This window comes from Solea solea, chromosome 9, assembly GCF_958295425.1.
Source record: "Solea solea chromosome 9, fSolSol10.1, whole genome shotgun sequence".
Classification (NCBI taxonomy): domain Eukaryota; kingdom Metazoa; phylum Chordata; class Actinopteri; order Pleuronectiformes; family Soleidae; genus Solea; species Solea solea.
In genome coordinates, this window is record NC_081142.1 from 12,581,789 (window position 1) to 12,606,884 (window position 25,096).

The following is a 25,096-nucleotide window of genomic DNA, read 5'->3' on the forward strand; positions in this document are numbered from 1 at the left end:
CAGCAGTGTAACACATGTAAAATCTAGAGAAAGCACTCAGAAAGCTGCTAAACCTCCACTGAGGCTGCTTGGTTTCTAAAATTGCAAATACACTAATGTGGGATCACTGCCAAAATCGATTAATTTATTCATTTGGCCATAAATACACCCTCAGAATCCTTCCACTACATCTTGTGCTGCTCACAAACAAACATGACCCTGACCTCCTGGAGGTTGTAATTAATTCAGTTGATTAAACTAAACATGTTTTCAGAACTAAACCAGGAATAAAGTTAGGTTCTTTAATAATTGGAAGTGACTGGCAAACATTTTAATCATCATAATCAGTATATCATTATGTCATTAATTAGTTATTAATTATTACAAATGCCATTTACGTGGGTTTACTCATATTTGCTCTTTTCACTCTATTCACTCAATTCACTCAACTTTATTTACAAACAAAAGATTAAAATAAAAATAGACATTGAAATCATAAGATAAAATAAATAAAACTGCATTTAAGTAGACAAGAATGAATTGATAATATTGACATTTATCAGATGGAGGGAACAGCCAAACATAGAAATATAACATAAAATACAAACGTAAAAACATAAGTCGGCATTATAAATCGACCAACAGCTGCCTTGATTTCCAAAACCCATAAGTCGACTCCCATGCTTTTATTTTGAAACAGGAAGCACAGAACCTACGTCGCCATGGTAACGCTGGTAGCACTCTGCAGATATTAGCTGGTTAGCATCAGTGTGTCTCTTTTCGGGTCCTCAGTCTTACTGGGGCAGAAACTTTAATGACTAACCATGGAAGAATCTGATTCCTATCTAATCCGACCTCATCATCAACACAAGTGAGTTATTCTCATTGGTAAAACCGCTATTGTACCCGCGGCTTGAGTTAGCTTTTAGCGTGTTCATTGCTAACGACGTACTTTTCACCAGCCACCAAATCAGCGTCTTCAGTGTCATTAGTGATGCGGCTGTGCCACGAGTTTAACTCCTCACATTACCGAGAGTTTAAATAACGTGTTATTGAAAGACCACGTATTTGCCACGTACGTTGCTAATAATGTTAAGTTTAGTAGTGTATTCACGAACGTGACGACTCATTTGTATCTTAACTGTATCAACAGAATCTACAGCCTCTCAGGGACAATCCAGTCCGTGTTTGAAAAGTCTAACTATAGAGACTTTGGATCTGGATCTGGTCTAATATGGTCTCGATGCAGAAAAAAACACCAGTGAAATGTCCCTTTTTTGCATTTTTACAATTGGATAATGATTCACAATATGGAATGTTTTGGAGACAATGTTTTGGATAATCTACAGCCTCTTTGGGACAATATAGTCCAGCTTTGACAAGTCTAGATGTAGAGGTTTTTGATCTGGACCTGGTCTAATGCAGTCTAGAGGCAGAAAAATCAGTGAAATGTCCCTTTTTTGCATTTTCAGAAAATAGGTAAAATGATTCCCACATTAGAAACAATGTTTTGGATAATCTATAACCTTTCTGGTACAATCCAGTCCAGGTTGACAGTTTTCAAGCTAGATATTTTGGATCTGGACCTGGTCCAACGTTGTCTAGATGCAGAAAAGGCAGTGAAATGTCCCTTTTTCTGGATTTATTCCCATATCACAAATAAAATAAAAGTTTTCTGGGGTTTAGAGGCAATAGATTTATAGATTTTTAAAGCACTGTGTGTATCTTAATTTCCCCAGAGGATCAAACAGTATCTCCACATAAGTGACATACTGTGCATGTCTCAGTATAAGGACATACATGTTATGGTATATATGGTATATGTCTTTATTCTTTATTGGTGGCTACTACTAATATGATAATACCAGTGTAACAAGTCCATGGTATGATGATATGTTTTTTTCCCCAATTCTTTTTTTTAAAATGACAAAGACTTAAATTCTGTTTATTAATCAGGAGGAGGATGGTTTCTGTAGTTTAGGTCCACACGCAACAGTACTGAGACATTTGTTCTCGCCATTTTGCGAAAATGACAAAACCATTACATCCCTTTTGGCTACATTATGTACAAGCCTGCACAACCATCATTATGGGAGATGTCTACATGTACAGTATCATCAGGGCTGGCTGATCATTTTTAATTCCCTGTGCCTTGTTGCTACCTCAGGTTTAAACCAGCCATTGTGAAGGAGTGCATTCGTGAAATTGTGAGGGAGCGACTGTCTGGAGTGCAGTATGACCCAGATCAAGTCCCAGAGCTGTCCCGCTCACTGGCAGACTGCATCAAGGACAAAGTGAAGAGTGAGTCATTTCATTTTACATGAACATGTCCTTTTTGGATAAATGCCCCCTATTGTAAGTCGGCCGACTAATGACACTCTTGATTGATGTGACTCGCAGTCTGGAATAACTCATGGGAGGGGACAAAGTGCAAGAGTGAATATAAATGAATCCAAATATAGCTACAGGATTGCATCAATAAGATATAGCTCAGTCATAGTCCAACTAATAAAATGAAGAGCTGGGCAATATGACCCAAAAGGTTATATTGATGAAGATAATGAGTGTTTTTTTTCTCCCCCTAAAGACACTGGTTAATTGCAGTTTTAAATTTCTTCATGGTCAGAAAATAAGAAACACTTCCAAATTCACACATCTGAGATTAAAAACATTCACAGCAGCATGTTGCTGCATTGTGCCCCCAGTACTTATATACTTATATTGTGATATCTGTGAAAAAAGCAGCCTGTTTTTTTTCACTCACCACTCTGCATCTGCCCACCAGAAGTTTTTGGACATTACTAGTTCTCCCCACACCCGCCTGCTCACCTTTCCCCCTCTGATTAAGTGACTCATGCCGTATATAACCTGCTTTTGTTTCTCTCTGGTCATTTGCATAACGCATACTTTGCATGTTGTTTTGTTTATGGCCTCCTGCTATCTTTGCACGCTGTATTACAGCTCCGTTCTCGTCCTCAACAGATGCTGGATTTGACAGATATAAGCTTGTCGTGCAGGTTGTCATCGGAGAACAGCGCGGGCAGGGGGTCAAGTGAGTGATCATGTGATGCTGTGTAGACAAATGTCACAGTTTATAGATTTTGTAGCACCGGGGAAACACAGGTGGACATTTATGTTGCATATTCACTACATTAAAGAATAAATGTGTGTGTCACTCGCTTGTCAATAGAGTGCTATTGCAGTAAAAATACTGTGAAAACCAAAACTATAGTCGTTTTACAAACTGCAACAGTAGCTAAGCTCTGCTTAGCTGTTCACATTTGCAAAAAATGTTTTGTGTTGTCAAACAGGTATTGACTCTCATTATTTCTGGGCTGTATTTTGTATTTATCACAAAAATAATACATTCAAAAGTAATGAATGTATTTCAGTGTATTGTCCATGACTTAGTATGTGATCGGTCTCTCCTGTTGTGTTTTTTTCAGAATGTCTTCCAGATGTTTCTGGGATGCCGACACAGACAATTATGCAGAAGATATTTTCATGAACGTAGGTGCCTTTGAACTAGTGTTCATTTTGTCACCCATTTTCTTTTTTTTCATTTAATCTAAGTCTTGTTTAAAATGTCCATATTAGCCTTAGTCATATTTAGTCATTCACATACCGTTTTAATTCATCAAGATTAAGTCAAAACATTCTTTTCTTCAGTCTTTTCTTAATAACAAGCAATTTAAAATTATTTCTGAGATTATTTCTGATTTATCCTTTCAGTCAAATAGTGTTTCACACTTCTCAAATATTTATAAAATGATATGATTACCAGAAAAGAAAGAAACCACATATTGAATACTTCAAGGCAGCTTTGATAAAAGTGTCTCTCTCTCTCGTGTTCTTGCTCATGTTTAGTTTCATGTTACAGCAACAGCACGTACCGGAGATGAAGCTGCTGCACATGAACTCATTTTACTTTACTTTGTACGCCTGTTTACATGTGCATCGTCTTAAACTCTCTGTGTCTTACCTTTTAGGAGAGCTTGTTCTGCCTGGCCGCAGTTTTCGGGAGCTATTATTACTGAAGATGAGATGACGAACTAGAGGAGGGATGGCAGAACTCTTTTGGATGGAAATGGGTGAGGTGAACATCGGCTCACTTCCAGCATTTTGGGCCCATAATGCACTGATCTGGAGTATTGTAAATGCTACATTTGAAGATCAGAACTGGTGAAATTCAGTGCAGAAGGTTGCATATCCGTACATGCCGAAGGTGTGTAAATACTCGAATTTCACACTAGTTAAGATCTTTACAACATGTACATTGATCATGAATTTAAATACTTAAAAAAAGCAACATTTTTTACTTCAAGTGATTAACAAATTAAAATACATCCTAACTATATTTATTATAAGTATTTAGCAGACGTGGCAGACTAGTAGATGCTATTTTTGGTCACATGCATTTCAGTACTTGCAGCACTTTCAGCTCTAAAAGCAGCTGAATAATGGAGTGCAAAGTGACTCAGCAGTACAGTAGAGGTCAGTATTTGTCTCCAGTTGTTAGCATCATAACACATATAACTATGGGTCAGGTTCTTAGAACTCTGATTTTAACTCACATTGAAGGTTGAAATTCAGAAAAATACGAAGGCAAGAAAACTGCTCAACCTCATTGCTCACTTGCTGCTCTGTTTCCAATATTAAAGACAGGGATGTGCTCAGGTTTGTTTGCATAATCTCGAGTGCCTGCTTACAAAGAGATCTCTATAGCCACATATATAGGTTTTTATATTTTTTAGCTTCCAAACCTCTGTAGCACTATGCCATTGTAAACACTGTCTGACTACCTTTCAGTCTTGTTTGGAATTCACTCCCCTAGAGTGTGTTTTTTTGGTCAATTTGTAATTGGTGACCTTTAACGATGAGGCTACAGATATATAACAAACGGAGGCTTTCGTTTTACAACATGGAGCTCACGTCTGCAGAAACATGGCACAGCGAGAGGGCAGCCTCCGTAGAGGCTTATTCTCAGGCTCAAATACCAACAATTTAAATTTTAAAGCAGTTCTAGGCTTACACAAATATACCTATGACCAATATATTCAATGTCTGCCTTCAAAACAACATGTTACACACGGGTTGTTCAAGATGCTTTGTGATCACTCCTATCACTTGCTCATGCATCCCCGACAGAAACATTAGATATAGCCAGTAGGAAAGTTTGGATATAGTTGTGGCTGGCGATGAGTCATGGTTGTCCACTTTATAGGATTTGATCAGTTCGGATCAGCTAAGACACATAAGGTCGAGTCTGATTTGTCAGCACATGCTTTCTAGGATTAAACAGGGTGAAAATGATATCCTGTGTCCACCTGACAGGAGATATTAAAGTTAGAAAAATACTGACATCTTAATGCCCATCAGCCGGAAATAATACTGTATGCATGGTTTAAGAGAAAATGAGTGCTGTCAAAGACATCCTGACGACTACCGCCAGTTATTAGGGTAAATTATTCATGCTGCTTTCGCTTGATTAAAATGAATTCACTGACCTTTAGGTCACGAGTGGTTTTACTCCGAAAGAGAGCCGATTCATTTTTGTCTTAGTTGTAAAACAAGAAAGTTATATCAGTCTGCTGCAAGTGAAAAAGGTCTACATTTATACAGATATATACTAATTATTGAGGAGCCACCACAATTAACTGGATCTATGACTGTTCCTAGGTTTCCTGTTCGAAATTCTTCTTAAAGGAGGAATTTGTTTCACAATAAAACAAATTACTGTAACAATGCTGATCTTTTTGAGGTCTAAGTTTTTACGTTTGATATTTGCACTGTAATTTAAACAGGACGTAAGAAAATGCATTAGATATTTGTTACTGTGTGTTGATAAGACTTTTGCTTTTTATGTGTTTTTGTGGAATTTTCCGTTGTTCTCATTTCATTTAGAAGAAATTCTGACTGATTTTGTGACTTTTTTTGCTGCTAATTTAACCTCAGATTTAGACTAGTCAAAAGATGGCCATGTAAACCCTATTTTTAGTAAACGACACATATTTTAATAAATAAATAAATACTGTTCACCATTATTTCTGGTTATCTGAAAACTCCATATCCATTTTTCTTCTCTGTATTTAGTTGGTGGAATTGAGGCACCCGCTTTCCGTTGGACAAGGAGGCATTTTCATATATTTTTGTGTTTCACTTAACGTCGAAGTTTTGCAAACTAGCTTCCAGAAGGAAAACAAGATTATCAGAAGCTTATCAGACTATATATAAATAAAGATTAATGAGGCAGAAAGGAGCAACGGTCATATACTGGTCAAGATTACTGCATCAGATATCAGAAGAAATAAAAAAAAAATAAAGGGTTAGGGTTATTGATATCATCTATAAACCCTTATTATCACACAAATGCTTCTCTCACCACATGACGCTCCACCATCACGTGACCAGAACGTGAGAGAGATGCCGTCTGTCACTCTGCAGTAATCATGCCAGCTGTGTGGAAGATAAAAGAGAAGGGTGTTACATTTTTTGTTGTGGAAAAACTTAAAATAGAAAGCAGCAGCTGCACTTATCTGAGTTGGGACCTGTTTTTTTCCTTTATGGAAGCAGAATATTTGTTACACATTTGGAGCTTTATGCTATTGAAATGTCTCATTATGGCATTGGCACAACACACACACACATGCACGCACATAAAAATACCCACTCACCCACTTGGACTATCTATCAGAGACCTGGGAGCTGTTCCTAGGGCTACCCTCTCCTGGACAAAGATCTCAGATCTTCTGTTGGAGCCTCTCTCCTAGTTTGGGGGTTCTAGCCCGTAGTGCTCCTATAACCACTGGGACCACATTTGCCCTACTCCTTACATCTCCTCTAGCTCCTCTTTCAGCCCTTGATATTTTCCCAAGCTTCCTTCCTCTTGATGTTGCAATTGCTTTGCTTTATCTATCACTACTGCCCTCTTCTTCTGCTTATGGACAACCACTAAGTGCGGTTAATTAGCCATCACCAGTTTTTCTGTCTGGATCAGGCAATCCCATAGGACCTTAGCCCTGTTGTCCTCAACCACCTTTGTAGGCATCTTGACCCTGGGACCTCAAGTCCATACTCAGTGCAGATGTTCTTGTACACTATTCCAGCCACTTGGTTGGGGCGTTCCATGTGCCCCTTCTTACACGCTACTGTGATGTGCGGCACTGTCTCATCTGGGTGTCTTTACACAGCCTACACTTGGGGTCCTGTCTGGTGTGACAGATCCCAGCCTCCATTGATCTTCTGCTTAGAGCTTGCTGTTGTGCAGCCATGATTAGAGCCTCTGTGCTGTCTTTCAGGCTGGTTTTCTCCAGCCATTGGTATATCAGCCACTTCTTCAATTTGACAGTGGAGCATGACATGTAGGGGCTTGTCCTTCCATGTTTGCACCTCTGGCTCCTCCTGGATTTCAGCAGCCTAAGGCATTTACTTAGCTGGTCATCATTGGGACATATTCTTGTTGTGTTCTTGGATGTTCGTTTTTTTCATCCTGGATAGTGGCTTTGACACTCACTGCTCCTCGGCCTCTCTGTGCTTTTCTTGATGTCAGTGGCCTCTAGCTCTTCCTTCTTGGCCAGGCAATTATGCCAACAGGGTATCTTATTACCGCAGGGCATAGGTATAGATGGGCTGGATCAAGGTGCTACTATTGATCTTTCAGCCACGTTTCAATGTCTTCGCTGTCAGAGAGTCGATGTCCCGCTCAGCTTGAGATCATGCATGTAGAGGAGGTGGCTGATTGTTGTCTCACTTCAGAATTAGTATTATATTGGATAAAACTCACGGTGTTCTTTATGTAATATGTTCTGTGTGTAATCTCTAAGAGTATAGGTCATTTAATCTGTGACCCTGCAGGGCACTATATGTTATACTTTCCCATCTTGAAAATCAGCTCTTCTTATCTTCCACATATGCAGAGTCTAGACTTAGGTAGCTATGGCAACAGCTGGACACTGTTGGCGGTAACCGCTATCTTTGAGACACAATGATCTATGTGGTGACCTGTGGAAATACTCCCTAATATATCTATGTCTTTCTCATACACAACCCTTAGGGTGTTCGAGTCAGATTGCTCCTCTTCTGTTTGAGCAGGCTGTGAGAAATGTGTGTCTAAATTCTTTATGATGGTGTTTGTGCAGTGGTTTGGTACATGGTTTGATGTATTTCAGTGTAAATTCACAATGACAGATACCGTCTGTTAAAGGTTTGCCACTTACAGTAAGGAGCAGTGGTCATGGTGACCTCTGCAAACCCTCTGTTGTTCTCAGCTCTCTACTACTCTGACTGGCTTTTGTCTTGGAGGTAATGTTATGTGTTATTGACTGCATTCGGTGAACATTGTATCAGACGTCATGAGTGAAACTGGCGCATTTGATACGTTTGTGAGAGTTCTTCAAAACACTCCAATCTACATGTAAACCAGAAACACACACTACCTTCAGTTTGAGGTTAAGATGCACACGTACTGTAGCTGTTACCCACTCAGACAACAGACGTTGGTGACCTCGTAGTACTTAATTTTGTTTATGGTCGAGCTATCGAGGAAACCATTTTGACTCCTAACGATGTTGAAGTTGGAAATGAACCTCTCTTTGGAGCCTTGTTGTTTATTTGCGTTCTTTTACTCGTCTATCTACTTCAGCTCGCTCCTTTGGACCCTACAGTTTGATAACAAAATCATTTCATCTTTTGTTCATGATGAATAACACTAATTATGACGTTGGAGGTCCTCCTCGTGTGACCAATAGTTTGTCATTCACGGGCACATAGGACTGAAAATGACTGGCATGAAGATGTTCCTCTTCCTCATCCTGAACATGTGCACATCTCTGGGTCATCTGTGTCCACAGTCGAGCGTGGTCAAATATGCGAAGGTGAGAAAACATGTACAGTAAAAGTTTTCAGTTGTTATTGCCAGGGTAAGATGCTAGAACAACACTCCGGTATTGGAAATCTCTCCAAGAATGGGATGTCTTCTTTATTTTTAGTTTATGGACAGGAGAGTGTTCCTCACCAGTTGGTTATGCCTTATTCCCATGAGCCTATACCAATTAAGGAGGTATATTGATTTTTCGGGGAATTTGCTCTCCTCCTGAGCCTTAATTTTCTGGCTCAAAGCCAACAGACTTCCCTAAATACCTGCCATTCAAACCACAGGCCAGAGCAGTTCTGCTTGCAGAGGGACCAGAAGACCACACAGAGGAATTCCCTTTACTCTCGATACATGTAAGTAAATGTGAAGTTGAGCAACGTTGATGGGAACATTCACTCCAACCACCGTGACTAAATAAATGTAATGGTTGAGCTGTTTTTGTAATGTTTGTTTACTCTTCCATCACCTCTGCACACATTCAGTGTCACATTTCTTTATAGTACCCACTTTGATGCCGTCGTAGTTTTTTCATTTTTGCACTGACTGATTGAACATCAGCGTGTAATACATGTCCCTCAATCATTAAGCTTGATCTCTGAGGGCTTTTTAGTTTACGGCTGGTTGATAGTTGATGTTTTAAGTATATCAGTGTAGGAGTCATTTGCTCCCATCTGCAGAGATTGCTGCATCACTCACCACTCATTATGTCTTCAGGGTTACTGTGCTTTATCCCCTTTTTATTTAATGTAGTTATTAAGATTCATTGGCGCATGTTCTGCTACTCGTGAGCATGGCTCCAGACGTCGTTTTCATGTTACCATTCTGTTTACCAAGCTTATCCATCAAAGCAGACGGCAGCAGAGAAAAGGCCACCTGCCTTTATTCATTTGCATATAATTTGTCCACATATGTCATTTTGACCTTGAAAAATGATGCTTCCGTCCACGCTGTCATTACAAAATGATTACAAATGTGATATTTGTAGTGAGCTGGCCTTTACTGAAAACTAAAATTGAGTATAGCCAATGAGTCAAATGTAAGCTTCTGACATATATGATTCCAAACCTTCATTTTCCTGAGTAATAAGGTAATAAAATGGGCATTTATTGGGATGTGGCCTGACTCTGTCTGACTTTCAGCTTGCAATGATCAGCAATGCTTGTGTGGAAAAAAAAAAAAAAAAAATCTATTCTATGTGAATATTCTTCCCTGCACTTTTTAATGTATTAAGCCCAGACACAAAAATACACCTGCTGCACTCTTTTTTTGAGCCGTTTCTATATTGACACAAAATAGAACAGTATATCTATCAGAGACCTGTGTATTAGTACATAATTATCCACTGTCAAAATATAAATGACATGCAGAGGCCGTATGGGTGTCTTTTAATGATCTGAAGAAGAGTGTCTTTAAGTGTCCTACTGAGAGATACTATACAGCTATGAGATACTATAGAGAGAGAAAGGAATTAAAACTGAAGCTGTTTGAAAAAAAAAACACATTTGTGGACATTTTGTAGTTCTGATCAGTGAAACTGAGACACATGGCTTCTTTTCATATGTTGCGTCATGTCATGGGAACGTGCATGATGATAATTAGCAGAATGTGATAATTAGCAGAACAATGTCAACGGCTCTCTCGTTTTCCATTTCCCAGAACCTTGCAACGATAATTAAACTCCTTCTTAGATATATTTATAAATCAGCAGTAATTAGAGCACTGCAGGATTTGCGTGAATGCAGTCAGTGCAGGGCTTAGCGTAATTTTCAGGGTACATACTAAGAACTGGTAGTTAGCATGATTACATGTTTATTTAATTAAAAATTAAAAATGCTTGCAGTTTGTCCTTTTAGTCTGTTGCCAGCATTTTCTAATATATTGATTTTGTACTGAGAGTTACTGCCTCTACAAACCAGTTTAATTTCCCTCATATGCTTTTGCATAAGTGCAGTTTGGTTCCCTTCAAGGTATTCCTGGTATAGTGTCGTTTCACAAGGTGATAGTGTCCGTAACCAACGACATTTAACCATAATATTTGAAGTATTTAATCATCACATTGTTTTTATTGTCTTCTTTATTTTTGTTTTGGTCAGAAGTAATGAAATTCCCTGTGATATTGTTATTGGTATATTGTATTCACAACTTAGGGTGAGGTCTCTCTGAACCTGGACAGAATAGAAATGGATAAAACAGCAGTGTTGAACTGTTGCATGATGAGACGAGACGACAAGACAACCAAATACAGTGAAGGAGGCAGGTGGGAAAAAAAACTGTCCAAAGTCCAAAGACACAAGGAAAGGTGAGACACAGCAAGTTCACGTTTCTGGATGGGAACCACAGACACAGAACTGATCAGGCAACAGGTGTAGAACTGACAATTCAACAATAAAGCCGCATATTAGATGATGCAGAATGCCATATGCCTTATATTTCCATTTTACACAGTTTTTACAACATTTTTACAGCATTTAAGTAAGTCATCCACACTTTAATCGTATTTCAGCATCACTAGGTAAAAAATGAAAACATTGTCTTTCAAATCTAGCCAGAGCTCTTACAGAAGTTGTGCACATGCAGCATTCAATCACTACGCTTCATTATTTTTAATAGCCATGCAAGCGAGTCATCTGAATATAAATAGTTAGAGGTCATCAACGTCATTTTGATAAAACTGTGCTCTCAAATTATAATCTCAAAATGAAGACCTTTTGATGTGATGTTGTGCTTTTTATGCTGCTTTTCCTCATTGAAAATTAGCTAAATTTGATGAGATTTGTGCTGAATTGTGTTTGATTTACTTGTTGGGTGAATTATGTACAGAAACACTTCTGCCTCCAAAACCAGGAGGAATTTGCCCATTATTGTGGTTTGTTTTGGAACTAAGACAGCAAGATGGGGCTGTATTATCTTGCATTTCAATGCTTAATGGCCACTGTTGTTCATTTAAACTTCCTGATGGGGATCTTACCTCTAAGATTTGCTATGTAATCCCTCATTCACTTGCAGAATGGAAGACTTTGTCAGCCCACTTGGTTGATTGCATAGTTATCCATCCATCCATTAGTTACACGGTTTTTTTCTTTGAGAGCAGTGGGGGAGCTGGATCTTTCCTCAGCTGACATTTGGCGAGAAGGTTGCCAGGCTGTCTGTCACGGCGCAAACATAAAAAATACTACAAAAACCTCAATGCCCACTGTTTGTGTAATTGCCTAGTGGAAGTTGAATACAACTGAAAGTTATATAAAGGCTTCAACAAAAAGAAGCGTGTCTTTTCAAACAGTTCTCTTGCAAAGCTGTTCGTGAATCACTGATGATTGGCAATCACCAGAGAACATGGGTGCATGTGTATCCTTACCCTCATGCTCAGTAAGACATTTTCTGGTTTCCATAGCAACATCACATGTATGATAACTGAGCCACATAAGCTAAACTGGCAAACTGCCACGTTGGAGCAGCTGTTGTAAAGACATTTATCATGAGAACATTTGCTTTTTTAATTATTATTCCTGAGTCCATTTATTTGTTAGGTGATGTGTTGTTTATTTTCTTACAGTAATTATGTTGCTGTATATCACTTCACCAAGTTGAGTCAAGTATCTTTTTTTTCATTAGCAGGAAAGTGTGAGCTGAGATCATCTTTACAAAGCTGTTTGTCAATAATAACACTATCGCTAAATACACCTGACTCCTCTGTTAAATGTTGAGATTTTAGACATTTCCTTGCTAAATGTTGGAGATTAACCCACGTTTTCAGGATTCGGGATTGTTCGGTTTGATTCTTGTGCCTCTTCCTGTGACGGCACTCTGACTCTGTCGACGTCACATTTTAATAGCGGCTCAGCTCGCCTGGAACCTCGCCACAGAAGGTACTAAAATAAGTACCAGGTACTATCACTAATGGAAAAGCAAAATGGCCTTGCCGTGCCAAGGCGAGTAGAGTTGCACTAGTGGAAACACGCCTTTAGTGTTGTGCCAGCGCTTAAATTAAACCTTATTTTCCAATCTGCACCTTCTCCTCTTGGGAGAGCCGGCTTTAAGATCACTGGAGTAGTTCAGTAGTGGCTAGTGTTGATAATCTATCTGGACGACGGATCCAGGGGTTTTAAGCATCTGGCACCACTCAAGACAGGACAACGCGTGCTAATCAGCGTTTCTGCCAGCATTCCTAATCTGATTTAAATTTCAACTTCAACCCTTTGGGTATGATACTTTAAGAGCCATTCAAGTGGTAAAAGGCATGATGAGTCATAATGCTGCAGGTATGTGCTGTAGCTCTGAGTCATAGGTTGACAATCATTTGTGAAAACACATCTTTTTATGTTTACGTTTTATGTTTTTACTTACGTTTGCATGTTTGTCTTACACTGCTGTGGAATTTCATGTTCAAGGTTATAGGTTATAGAAAAAGTAGAAACTCTCACTTTGTTAATCTATGTAAATTAAAGCCTTGGGAAGCCATTAAGGCGATCACACCAAACCACATGCTCCATTGAAGAACCCTGATTATTCATCCAAGGGCAACATGTTAAGATGTCAAGATATTTGTGCCAAATGTCTTAACAATAGCTTGCTGTTGAAGGCTACGCCTATGCAATACTAGCCTGACTGAAAAATTCATGGGAAGATGACATGTGCACCAAAGTACGTGCAAGTATAGCTTAATGATATGCTTTGTCTCGTGAGCTTGCGGCTACAGGTAGCAAATGAGCAGTGCACAACTCTAATGTGATACCATTAGATGTTGAGAATGGCAACATGGATCATGAAAAACCTTTAATTTTTGATGTTGTTGTTTTTTCAGCCAGTGTATTAGCATTGTTACTCACCCTGTAAACACTGTACACTGAAAGGTGTAATGCTCTCATACATTTCCTCAGTAAGACAGGATGGCTTTAATATTGTGCTTTGTATTTATAGGTTTATTTTGGGTTAATGGTCTGGAGTGGAGCTGTGGCGCTACAGTTGTCAGACCACACGTACAGTATGTGCTAAATGTTGTCCTGGTAACAGAACATAACTTTCCCACCTGCAGCAAAAGAAAGGACTACTGTAAAATGGTTTAGTAAAGACCACACACCAAGTTCAAAACGCCAAAGCTTTTTGTTTAGCCTGTGAAGCCACAGTGCCTGAACAGATAGACAGCAAAATTAGACTTTTAGAAGCATTTTCACTGCACTCAGTATCGAGAAATAAATTAATTTATGCACTGACAAACAAACTGAATGTATTTGTGGAAGAAGTGGTTCATGTTTTGGCTTCATTACGTGCACTGTGTTTAGATCATTTCTATTGGATGTATCTTGCTCACCTCTTTAACTGTGCACCACACAGATTCAGCTGATTAGCTAATTAAAAAAAAATAAATAAATAAGCCATTCACAAGGAAAGAGGAGTCTGCAGCAGATAATCTTGTACCTCTGATAAACTGTAGCTGTCGACAGAGATGAATACTGCTGCTGGAAGACTCAGTGAATCCACTGATTAGGGTCAGAGACAACCTTTTTCATTCTCTCTCGTTCCTCTGCATATATGAGAACTAAAGTTTAGATTAAAGGTCTCATTTCTACAGGCACTACTCCCATGTGATTTTAAACCGGTATAATTCTAGTCCTCTTACAATGCGACAGCAGCAATGACATTAACCATTAACACCGCAAGCATTGTTAACGGTTACTGATGCCAATGCTGATCCACAATAAGTGATCCTTGGCTTATTTTCACCATCACAGTTCCTCATTTGTAGTATTTTCTGCAGCTACGCAGCCACAGAGAAAACTATCTGCTTCCTTTGCACTGGCTCATTCATCCCCAGTGTGCATGTGTATGGAGACATGATGGAGAATATTTGTTATTTGGCGATCAAATGCTTTTTTGGGACATTTGTGTTCTTTCAGTGCTTGTGGACATTAAGGGTTTCTCTATAAGGAGCATACCTATTTCTGGAATTTTGAAGTTCATACATGTTGGATTTCACTTGTTTTATGTACTTTCTGTGTCTCTTGTATATCTTTTCTTGGTTCGCCTCCTATTTTAGTTTTGTACATTCTCCCTGTGTGAGTGTTTTGCCATACTTGCATAATGCTCGAGACCAAATCTTTCTATACTAATCCTAAAAGGTTATGCTGATTTGTCATTGAAGCGTGAAAAAAGGTGTGACTAAGATGATAATATTAGAAGTTCCAAGGGTTAACAAGGGCACCTCCCAATATATCAAACATTTACATCACATTAAAATCCTCTTAATCCACAGACTCTGCTCAACTACACCTCACGTCAATTTTTAATTCTCAAAAAGCACAGCTCGTGGTGGTTTACTGAGTCAAGATCTTGACATTTCTTGAATCAGTGGCATTTCATTACTCTTGAACCTAGCCTTAAGCTAGTGTTAAGACTCCACTGTCAGACTTGGGTTAGTATAATGACATTTCCAGAGTGTCAAAGTGTGAATTGTGCAATCTGCAGTGCTTCAGATCACGAGGAACTCTCACATGTAGATTCGTCAAGTGACATGTAGTCATCCCTGGCTTTATTACATGAGCAGGTTTCCAACGTTATTGTCGATTTCAGGAGTTTTATGTACGTAGCTGTTCACAGGCAACTTCTGCCACTACCATGAGAAAAGGCTTCACTCTCAGTAACATGTGACAAAAACCAGCAATTACAGCTTCACACTTTCAACCACAAAATACTATCTAAAGTGTGTTTGTACTTGAGTGCAGCCCGTGGTAATCAACTATCAAATAAGGGCGTTTTATAGACTAGGCTCCTGCAGATGCCTCCTATTTACTGGGTATTATCCTGTGATTATATGACAAGGCATCACTACATGTGTTTATTTTGCAACGAATGATGCTACATCTGAATTTATACCAGAGTGACAGAGTAATCCAATTGTAACCCACTGCTCAGTTGCAAAAACTAATGTGTGAGCAGCTATGGTTCTGGAGGGGGAGCAGGTTGTCCATTACCCACATGGCTGTGTCACAGTGTTTTTTGGGCCATTAGATATGGTACTCAACGGCCCATTGTTTGTTCTCATACAGATGGGTTATCCTTGCGGCTCTTTCATGGGGTAGAAGGCTATTTAGCACACCTCATGCCTGCAAATGAAGTATTGATATTCTGTGTTTTTTATTAGCTTGTTATTACAGGAATACAATGAATAAACAGACTTTGAATGCAAGGGATTTCTGTCGACAACCTTGAAATCCATATAAATCAAATCACCCAACTGTGAGGACAGAGAGCTGAGCAGAGATGAGATTAAAGGTGATAACATTAGTTTGCCTCATGGGACGACTTAGTATCTGCAGCAAAGCTTTTACAGGTCCCTGTCAGCGGTAAAGGAAATCTAAGTGGGTAAATCAGCACCTCTACTAATTATTATGATTGAGTTACACATGGAAAATGCTGTTGTTTCTGAGCATGTTGTGGCTCATGGTACCGCACAAAAAGTTGCACCTGCTGCCTTCTGCTTGAAGAACAGATGAAGGACCAACAGCAGCTCTGCACCAAATGCTTCCCATAGACATCCTCAGTTAACATGACAAACTGCTTCTGTGGACCTCTGACCCATCCACTTGAATAGCTTTAAATAAGAATACCATGGTGGCTGTTTCCTTAGAATTTTTTTAAATCTTTATTTGTGCAGTGTCAGCCATCCATTGGAGTACAATAACATTTTGCTCACTAGATTAATTAATGATGTGCGTACACTGAAACACTGCAAGAGGCACATCAATAAGTCAACATCATAAAAGATTGAAACTAATGCGACAGGTCACGAAAAGCGGTGAAATCACCGCATTGTCCAAGTTTGGCAATCTAAAACATCACGCGTGAAATGATTTGAGAGTTCTCGAGAATCACTGGAAACAACTTGAAAACACTGTGTCCAGCATCATACGTAACACAACGCAACAGAGAGAAATTACACAGGCAACACAAAGAACAACACACGTATAAACTGTAAAAAAAAAGCAACATACATTTAGCAAATTCATCAAACACAGAATTAGTCTTACTGCACACGGACAAAACTGTACAAAGAGTAAACACACTTTCAACATCAAACTGTCAGTTTGTATCATTTCAATTCAAACATAGGGTAAAACTGTATTTTTCCTAATAAATGAACTTGCGTGTTTTCATTTAAATCATAATCATACCCCTACCTATCATGCAGGGAAACAAACTCTATGGGATGGAGCATTGAAAATGATTTGTTTTGCATTGCTTTTGACACTGTTATGTTTTATTTACTCTCATTTACCTGTAATGAAGAGTGAAGACTATCCGTTGCATTCAAACCTTTGTGAAGATGAGTGTACACAATGCTAATTAAGCCTCTCATCGCCACAAAACTGCTCCTGTGTTTCTCAGTGGTGTTTAGATTGCGGGTCATCACATTGCACTAGTAAAGCGAGATTGTTGCGTACATTTTGTGACAGTGTGACAGAAAACATTTTCAGACATTCGGAGCAGTTTTCTGCTCAAAAACCCGGTCATTCAGCAGTTCAATGGGGTAAATTGTTCTTGTGCTGCCACTATGAGCCTCAAGCAGTGTCTGATTCTATTGCTTGACGGATCTTTTTTTTCAGTTGAAGGATTCAATGTACATATTACAGTGTACATACTCACGAAGACCAAACAGAGGCAGAATAATAACATCAACAGCAACAAAAAGCTTTTTTCACTTAATTACAGTATTGGTAGGACTTAATAAGTTGCCAGGTTTGAGAGCACTGACCTACATCTAAAACAGATGAGCATGCGATTACTTTTTCAAACAAAATGCTAATGCATGGATAAGTTCGAATCAGATGAGGACACCTGGACACCACACTTGAAAAACCCCTTAAGCTGAAAAAGTGGTCTCGTGTCTTACTCCATTTTCTGCCTCGGCCTCAATAACCGCCGCTCCGTTGTTGAGAGGCGCGTCGCTCAGTGTGCTGCGGAGCGTCACCCGGGTGACGCTGAGCGAGTATTTTCTCGGAGTTGCGTGATGTGGCCGATGGCACATGACTTTCATGAACATTTCTCTAAAGCGGGTGGACATGAGGTTGTAAAGGATTGGGTTAACGGCTGAGCTGAGGTAGAAAAACACTCCAGAGATGATGTGGACATACTGGAAGATTTCCAGGTGGTTTTCAGACCAGTCATGGATGAAACTCCACATGAGCCGGTCGGTGTGAAATGGCGCCCAGCAGATCCCAAATACCACCACTAAAACAACTGGAAAAAACAGCAAGAGAGAGAAAAACACAGCAGGAGTAACAGCCCGGGGGTCAGTTTAATGTAGCAGTACATTGATTGATTTTGCCAACACGCTCCCTTTGTTCTCAATTAAATTGTCCCTCTGAGGGCTGTGTGTCTATAATTCAGTGGATCCTCAACATGCAGCCTTTTATTTCGTCAACAACAATTCATTTTTAGACTAAAAATTGGAAAATAGTCCTTGCCCATACCATTGTGCGAGACCAGTACTTGTCCTTAATAGTTTTTGAGTGCTCCTCATAAAAGAGCTTGACCTGAGATACAAAAACAAAATTACATTTTCACATTTGTCATTGTGGTTGGAAAGTCAATTGCTTTCTGCCCTTCTGATTTATCCGTCTCACAGGGTTCTTGAAGGAAAATCTAATGACTCTCACAAAACAGTTGTAACAGCTGTGTGAAAGATTGCAATGAAGGAACATATTTCTTCTAAAAAGCTCTTTGAAAGTTCAAGATTACTTTGTAATACATATATATGTATATATGTACATATATACATATATATGATATGAATATGTGTATATATGTATGTATATATATACATATATTTGAATGTATATATATAGATACATATATGTATCTATATATATAGATACATATATGTATCTATATATATATAGATACATATATGTATATATGTACATATATATGTATATATGTACATATATACATATATATGTATTACAAAGTAATCTTGAACTTTCAAAGAGCTTTTATATATATATATACCTTGTTAAAACAAATACAGTGCTTTTACTTTGAAACAGGTTACCGAAGCGTTTGTGTTTGTGACTTATTGGACAGATATAGACATTAAAGCAACACAATGCATGCTATAACATAGGCTGCTGTACCTGGTCTGAAGACATGGTTGTTTTTATATTAGAAGTCCTGCTTCAGATTTCACTGGTATCACTGGCTTGTCAACAAATGCCCACGGTACCTCAACATTATTGTAATAAACGATACTGTTGACCAACTGTTGGGGGAGCCCAGGAGCAAATCTATTGTTGTTGCCTACAGCTTGCTACTGAAGAACAAGGTGCTATTTGTACAATAACTTTTCTTTGCCCCAAAAAGAGGATTGTTGGCGGGAATGTGATTCATCACTTGCCACAGACAAAGGGTTTATAAAATCTCCTCCTCTAGTGTTTTCAGGACGGACGTGATCGTAAATAATTATCAACAATTAACAGGACAGACGGGCTGACCTGAGGCTAGTTGGTTAGCATGCTAATTACAGTGGAAGCAAAGTGACATCATTAAAAGCAAAATCAGAGTTAATCATTTTTTTTTCCTTTCCTGTTAATTTTGAATGCAACCTCTGAACTTTCCAGCATTTCCATTTAATCATACACAGTACATAGGAATATCTTACGGCAGTGTTTTAAAGGGGAAAATATGATTCTAAATTCAATACTTTCTTGTTGTTTCATAGGAAGTTTGATGACTGACTTAGACAACTGACTGGACTAAAGTAGTGGTCACTAAATTATACGAAAAATATGTCTCAAAGTTTTTGAAATATGATATAGTCCTGTATTTGTTTATTATGGCTCAGTTATTTTCTAAAATGACTGCACTCTGTTTTTCAGTATTGATTATTCACACAGGAGGAAATTGTGCAATCTTCAGGGAATACTTCCATGACTGAACACACATTTGGCTTCATGGTTTTAGTGTCTTCTGTCTTCAAGTGTGATTTTATTTATGCAGCACTTCAGAGTCTCAACAGCGACCAAACATCTGATGTGAGAGCCTGACCTGGAGTGATGCAGAAGCACACATGGCCTACATCAATAAACATACTTGTGTGACAGATGACGACAGATGAAAGGATGTTTCAGATGAAGGGATCAGCATTGTTTAGGTAACCTTTCATTTTCAAGTAAAGTAATAAGTGGAAGTATAAAAACTGTTTATTTTATCATTTGTATTGTGAATTGTACAGCTTGGTGAAAAAGCTGCATGTTTTTATTGTATTATGTCAAGAGTAGAAAAGTTATATAGTTGTTATATTTACATTAAACACTGAGTGGCAACAGATGTCAAGCGTGAGTCCTTTGTGAGTTTTGTTTTCCATCTCCTCTATTAGTGATGTATCAAACACGATTTTGAAATGCTTCACAATAAGGTACACACAAAAGTTTTTGTGTATTTTTTTAAGTAATCAGGTAATATTAGTGAATGTTTAGTTAATGGTTAATTATTAGTTATGGATTAGGTAACCGTTAACCAATGATTAGTTAAACATTGAGTAATGGTTACTTAACCTTTTTTTTGGTACTTTATTAAAAAGTGTAATTCATAAATCCAGTGTCGTTCTCCAGAGTCTCGCTTTGCACTATTTAATATAAGAAAAATCAGGCCTTACCTAACCCAACAGGCTACTCAGCTCCTAGTACAGTACTTATTGTAAGTCGCTTTGGATAAAAGCGTCTGCTAAATGACATGTAATGTAATGTAATGTAGTACAGGTTATGGCCATCGACTTTGTGAATTTCTCTGTGAGATGAATAAAGTATCTATCTATCTATCTACTGCAGCATCCTGCTAACAGGCCTCCCGACCTGTGCTGTGAAACCCCTACAGATGGTCCAGAACACGGCTGCCTGTCTGATCTTCGATCTGCCTAAAAGGGCACATGTCACCCCTCTGTTCATTGAGCTCCACTGGCTACCCTTGGTCCGTCGGCATCAAATTCAAATCCCTGAAGCTAGCCTATAAAGTGCTCCATGGAGCTGCTCCCACCTACTTAAATGCTCTCCTAAAGGCCAATGTTACCCCTCGACTACTACGTTCATCAAAGGGTTGTCGTCTGGTGGTGCCAATACTCCGCACTAGACAATCCAGACTCTTTTCAAGTGTCGTTCCACGCTGGTGGAATGACCTACCGCGAGCGCTACCAGAACAGTCTATCTTCAAGAAGAACTTGAAGACCCAGCTCTTCCCAAGAGGATCTTCTGTCCTAGCTTCCTTCTGCACTTGCATTCTCACCCTCTGTCAGTCCACTGTTTTTGATTTCCACTTATTTCTTTCCAAGACTTCTTCTATGTAGCTTATTCCTCTTTTGTAAGTCGCTTTGGGTAAAAGCGTCTGCTCAATGCTTAAATGTAAATGTAGAGTGAAACATGTTCCATTTACAAAGACATAACACAGAGACAACAATGACAGATCTTACACTTAAAGGTGAATTAATGAATATGTGGCAAGACAATGACGGAACTAGGAAAATGCTTCACTTTTCACATTTCCATCATTAAAATAATCAAATTGCTCATCAGTTCAGCGCTAAGTCAATTTGGTAATCCCACCTTGCTCCTTAAAAGAGAGATTTGTGGTTAGTGGTTCCATCTCCCCTTCACTGACACAGAAATGACCCTGGGCTACAATTTTAGGCAGGGCTGGAAAACCCCCAACACCTCTAAAATGACTTGTTATTTCCTTTAATTGGATCCCTTCAGAGGATGTATGCCATTATATTGTGCCGAGCCAACAGACAATCCGCTGACTCAGCCAGAGGAAACAGTACATGCTCACACCCCCCCTTTAAAAAAAAAAGCCCAGGAGCACTATGGTCATATATGTGCCAAGATAGCCCCCATATTATAGTAAAGAAATTAAATCCTCTGACTTGAAAAACTCTCAAATATTGGTACTGACCCCAAAGAACGTATTGAGGCTCAGTTGTGCTACAAATGTCACATAAATATGTTCTGACAAATGACTCCAGGACACACTTCCCAGTAAAATAATACAAGCGTTAAATACTCACACAACATTTTAGTGACCTGCCGGCGACGTGTCTTCTGCTGCTGCGTACGGATGTTACAAAAGCTCTCCTGTCCAAACTCCAACTTCACCTCCAGTGCCTGATGCATTTTTTCGTGCTTGAGCTGCAGCCCAATCAGCATGTAGAGAACGCTGATGATGAGCATGGGCAGAGCAAAAAACAGCAAAGTGGTCACCTGAATGGTCAGATTGTACATCCATAGTGGTTTCACCAGTGTACAGATGGCCGAGTCAGGGATCTCCACATTTACGTTTCCAGCCTGGCTGGTGGAATGACTATGAAGGATGGCGATCCCATGCAGACTTGTGTTGGGGATGGCACACAACACTGACACACCCCACACTGTGAGGATGACCCGTTTGGCATGGGTGCGCGTCACGACATACTTTGCTCGCAGTGGGTGCACCACAGCAATGTAGCGCTCCACACTCAGGGCTGTCACGTTCAGGATGGACGCCAAGCATACGGTCTCGAACAGAAAGGTTTTGAAGTAACACCCTCCCTTCCCCAGGAGAAAGGGATAGTTTTGCCAGAGCTCGTACAGCTCCAGTGGCATGCCGAGCAGCAACACCAGCAGGTCTGACACTGCCAGGCTGAACAGGTAGTAATTTGTCGGGGTCCACATCACTTTGTTGCGTGCGATAACAGTACACGTCAGCACATTCCCCAGTACACCTACCACAAAGATGATCAGGTAGATGAGACAGACTGGGAGGAACACAGAGGATCGGCGAGGACCCAGATATTTTTCCAGGTAGTCTGTCAAACACGCTTCATCCTGGTCGACGTGGCTGCTGTTCGTTCCTGGCGTCAGATTGCTACACTTTTCCCCGAGAGGACAAAGCCACCCACCTCTTTCAGGTATTAGATCAAGGGAGCAGTTGTAAGTTGACATCTTTGTCTTTGCCGACTTTGCCCCGGTGCACGTGCTCTCTGAGGAAAAATAAGATAAAACAGTCATCTGCTTTAATTGCCATTAAAATGTGCTTTAAATGTTATTTAGTAAATATGCAACTTCTGCCTGAGGGTCAAAAAGATCGCTCTAATGGACAAAATGGGTTTAATTAGTACATTAATAAATAAATAAATAAAGTACATTCATGTTTGGTTCAGTTGCTTTGATTGCATGAAATTTTATGAGCCATTAGTTTAAGGAAAGACAATACATTTGTGTCCCTGCTCTGTATGAAAATACTGCATATTTTCTTTAAAACGATGATAACTCATATTTGGCTACACGGTGCTGTGCTTTTCTGGTCACTGTATTTTTCTTTTCATATTTGGTATTGTTGCAACGTTAAAAGCAGAAGGAACCAGGTGATTTACGAGTGATACGACAGTCCCTACACCCGAGGTCTAATTTGTTTTTGAACTATCTTATTCACATTTCATTTTTTTGAATGCATTTACTTCACAATGCAGTCTGATTAAATGTAAGTGTAACCTAGTTGTCCCCCCCATCCCCAACAATCCAGTTACGCTGAACCTGCCACTGATTCAACAGAAAGTCACCACTTAGACAAATGAAGTCACCAATTAAGTTATAGCCGCAGAGATGTAACCTCAGTAAATCCTTTTTTTTTTTATTGGTTCCATGGACAAACATTAACATAACAGAAATACCCAATATTCAAAAGTACCTCTAACATGATTTTTTTTGGTGTTTTGTTTTATTTGAATGTTATTATATACAGTAAATAGCTGTGTAACGATCCACTGCATGATCAATTAGTCTTAAAATGTTATCTTTAATTAAGCTAAATGTGTTTTCCAACATTTTAACGTGACATCTCTTCAAAACATAGCTGTCGCAATAAATGGGTAAATTACAACAAACAGTTGCAGGTTAATTAATTGGCCAATTACATTAGGAAACTGATAAGATTCCTTGCTATATTTAAGCACATAATAATGGGAAATAGTGGCTTTAGAGTACAATGAATCACTTTACTGCTCTAAATGTCTAGTTTTCACCAAGGAGCATAAATCGTCTTACCTCTAATGGGTTCCTGTGTTGTTATTCCCTGGAGTCAATGCAGATTAGTGTCTAAAGAGGTGGGTTAACAAGAAGCTGCTCTCCGTCCACTGTACTACTGCTCTGCCGCTCCTTCTCCTCAAGCCTCACTCATGATCACACACATATAGTGCACACACACACTCATTCTCCCTCTCTCTCACTCTCCGTCATTCTTACTCACCCCCATCCTCTCTATACCACACATAAATGTGCAGACCTTCAAAATCTACATTTATAATGCTGCAAATACAGTGATAAAGGTGATGACATGTGGTGTGTGTGTGTCTTTCACACAGACAAAACAAACAAAAGCAATACTAACCTTTAATATGTTATAGTCGTTATTGTTTGTTTTGTGAGTGGAAGCAGTGAGGCATGTTCTCCCAGATTTACTGCCTCTCGTTGGATGTTTTGTCTTTTCCCGATCTTTCTATCATAAACCCTAGATATGACAGTGAGTGAAAATCCCAGTAGACCAGCACACATGCCATGTTCAAAGTGACTAAAAGCATCTTTCATCCTCGCTCTGATGCTGGATTTCAACTTCTGGTTCAGGTTCTCTTGTCCATGTCTACATGTACAATATATATCCATAAACATAGCCCAACATCATGAACACAATATGCCTCGGCGGGCTTTACAGTCTGTACAGGAAGTGACGCCTTCTATCCTTCGACCCAATGTCAGAAACAGAGGGATTGTCCTGGACTGTCCCTCTCCCAGGACAGTCAGAGTTCAGTAGATTACAAACAAAACATTCAATTTACAAAGAGAGGAATGAGTACAAGATGAAAAAAAAAAAACATTACTGACATCATCTCGTCCAGCGTGTGACATGCTGCTTGTCCCAACACCATCTGGAGGTTGGTTCCAGCTCCTCATGTGACTCTCAGAACAGTTGTCTGGTCTGAGGAATAAACTGCGTGCCTCGCTGAAATATCTTTATGGTATAGGCTCTCTACATCATTGCTTCATGATGGAGGGAGCCTAAGATCATGTGGCCCAGGAGCTGTACACACGAGGTTAGGTGAATCTGCTTACTTTATTTATTGCACCGGCTTTCTATCCATATGCAACAGGTCCCACAGTGAGAAAATCTTATAACACCACCCTTTAGTTTTCCTCTAAATAACCAAAACTCTACTTTGGTAAAACGCTA

The 25,096-nt window shown here is 39.3% G+C and overlaps 2 protein-coding genes across 3 annotated transcripts; one reads left to right on the forward strand and one right to left on the reverse strand.

Moving 5' to 3' along the window:
* The first annotated feature begins 704 nt into the window (after window positions 1-704).
* Window positions 705-20,140, forward strand: dynlt2b (dynein light chain Tctex-type 2B). Of its 2 annotated transcripts, XR_009241395.1 has the most exons (6): window positions 705-850; window positions 2,147-2,280; window positions 2,962-3,031; window positions 3,426-3,489; window positions 3,969-4,070; window positions 19,844-20,140. XR_009241395.1 is itself a non-coding variant. In XM_058639385.1 (5 exons), the coding sequence occupies exons 1-5, from the start codon at window positions 804-806 to the stop codon at window positions 4,014-4,016; spliced, it is 363 nt and encodes a 120-aa protein (XP_058495368.1). In that variant the 5' UTR covers window positions 705-803; the 3' UTR covers window positions 4,017-6,023. The 2 variants fall into 2 exon arrangements, 1 of the variants encoding a protein (XP_058495368.1); XM_058639385.1 differs by lacking the exon at window positions 19,844-20,140 and having other exon boundaries at window positions 3,969-6,023.
* On the reverse strand, window positions 17,473-24,016 carry nmur1a (neuromedin U receptor 1a). The gene is made up of 3 exons (XM_058639384.1): window positions 23,917-24,016; window positions 21,903-22,853; window positions 17,473-18,085 (listed from the first exon to the last, which is right to left on the reverse strand). The coding sequence occupies exons 2-3, from the start codon at window positions 22,813-22,815 to the stop codon at window positions 17,709-17,711; spliced, it is 1,290 nt and encodes a 429-aa protein (XP_058495367.1). The 5' UTR covers window positions 22,816-22,853; window positions 23,917-24,016; the 3' UTR covers window positions 17,473-17,708.
* Between the last annotated feature and the right edge of the window lie 1,080 nt (window positions 24,017-25,096).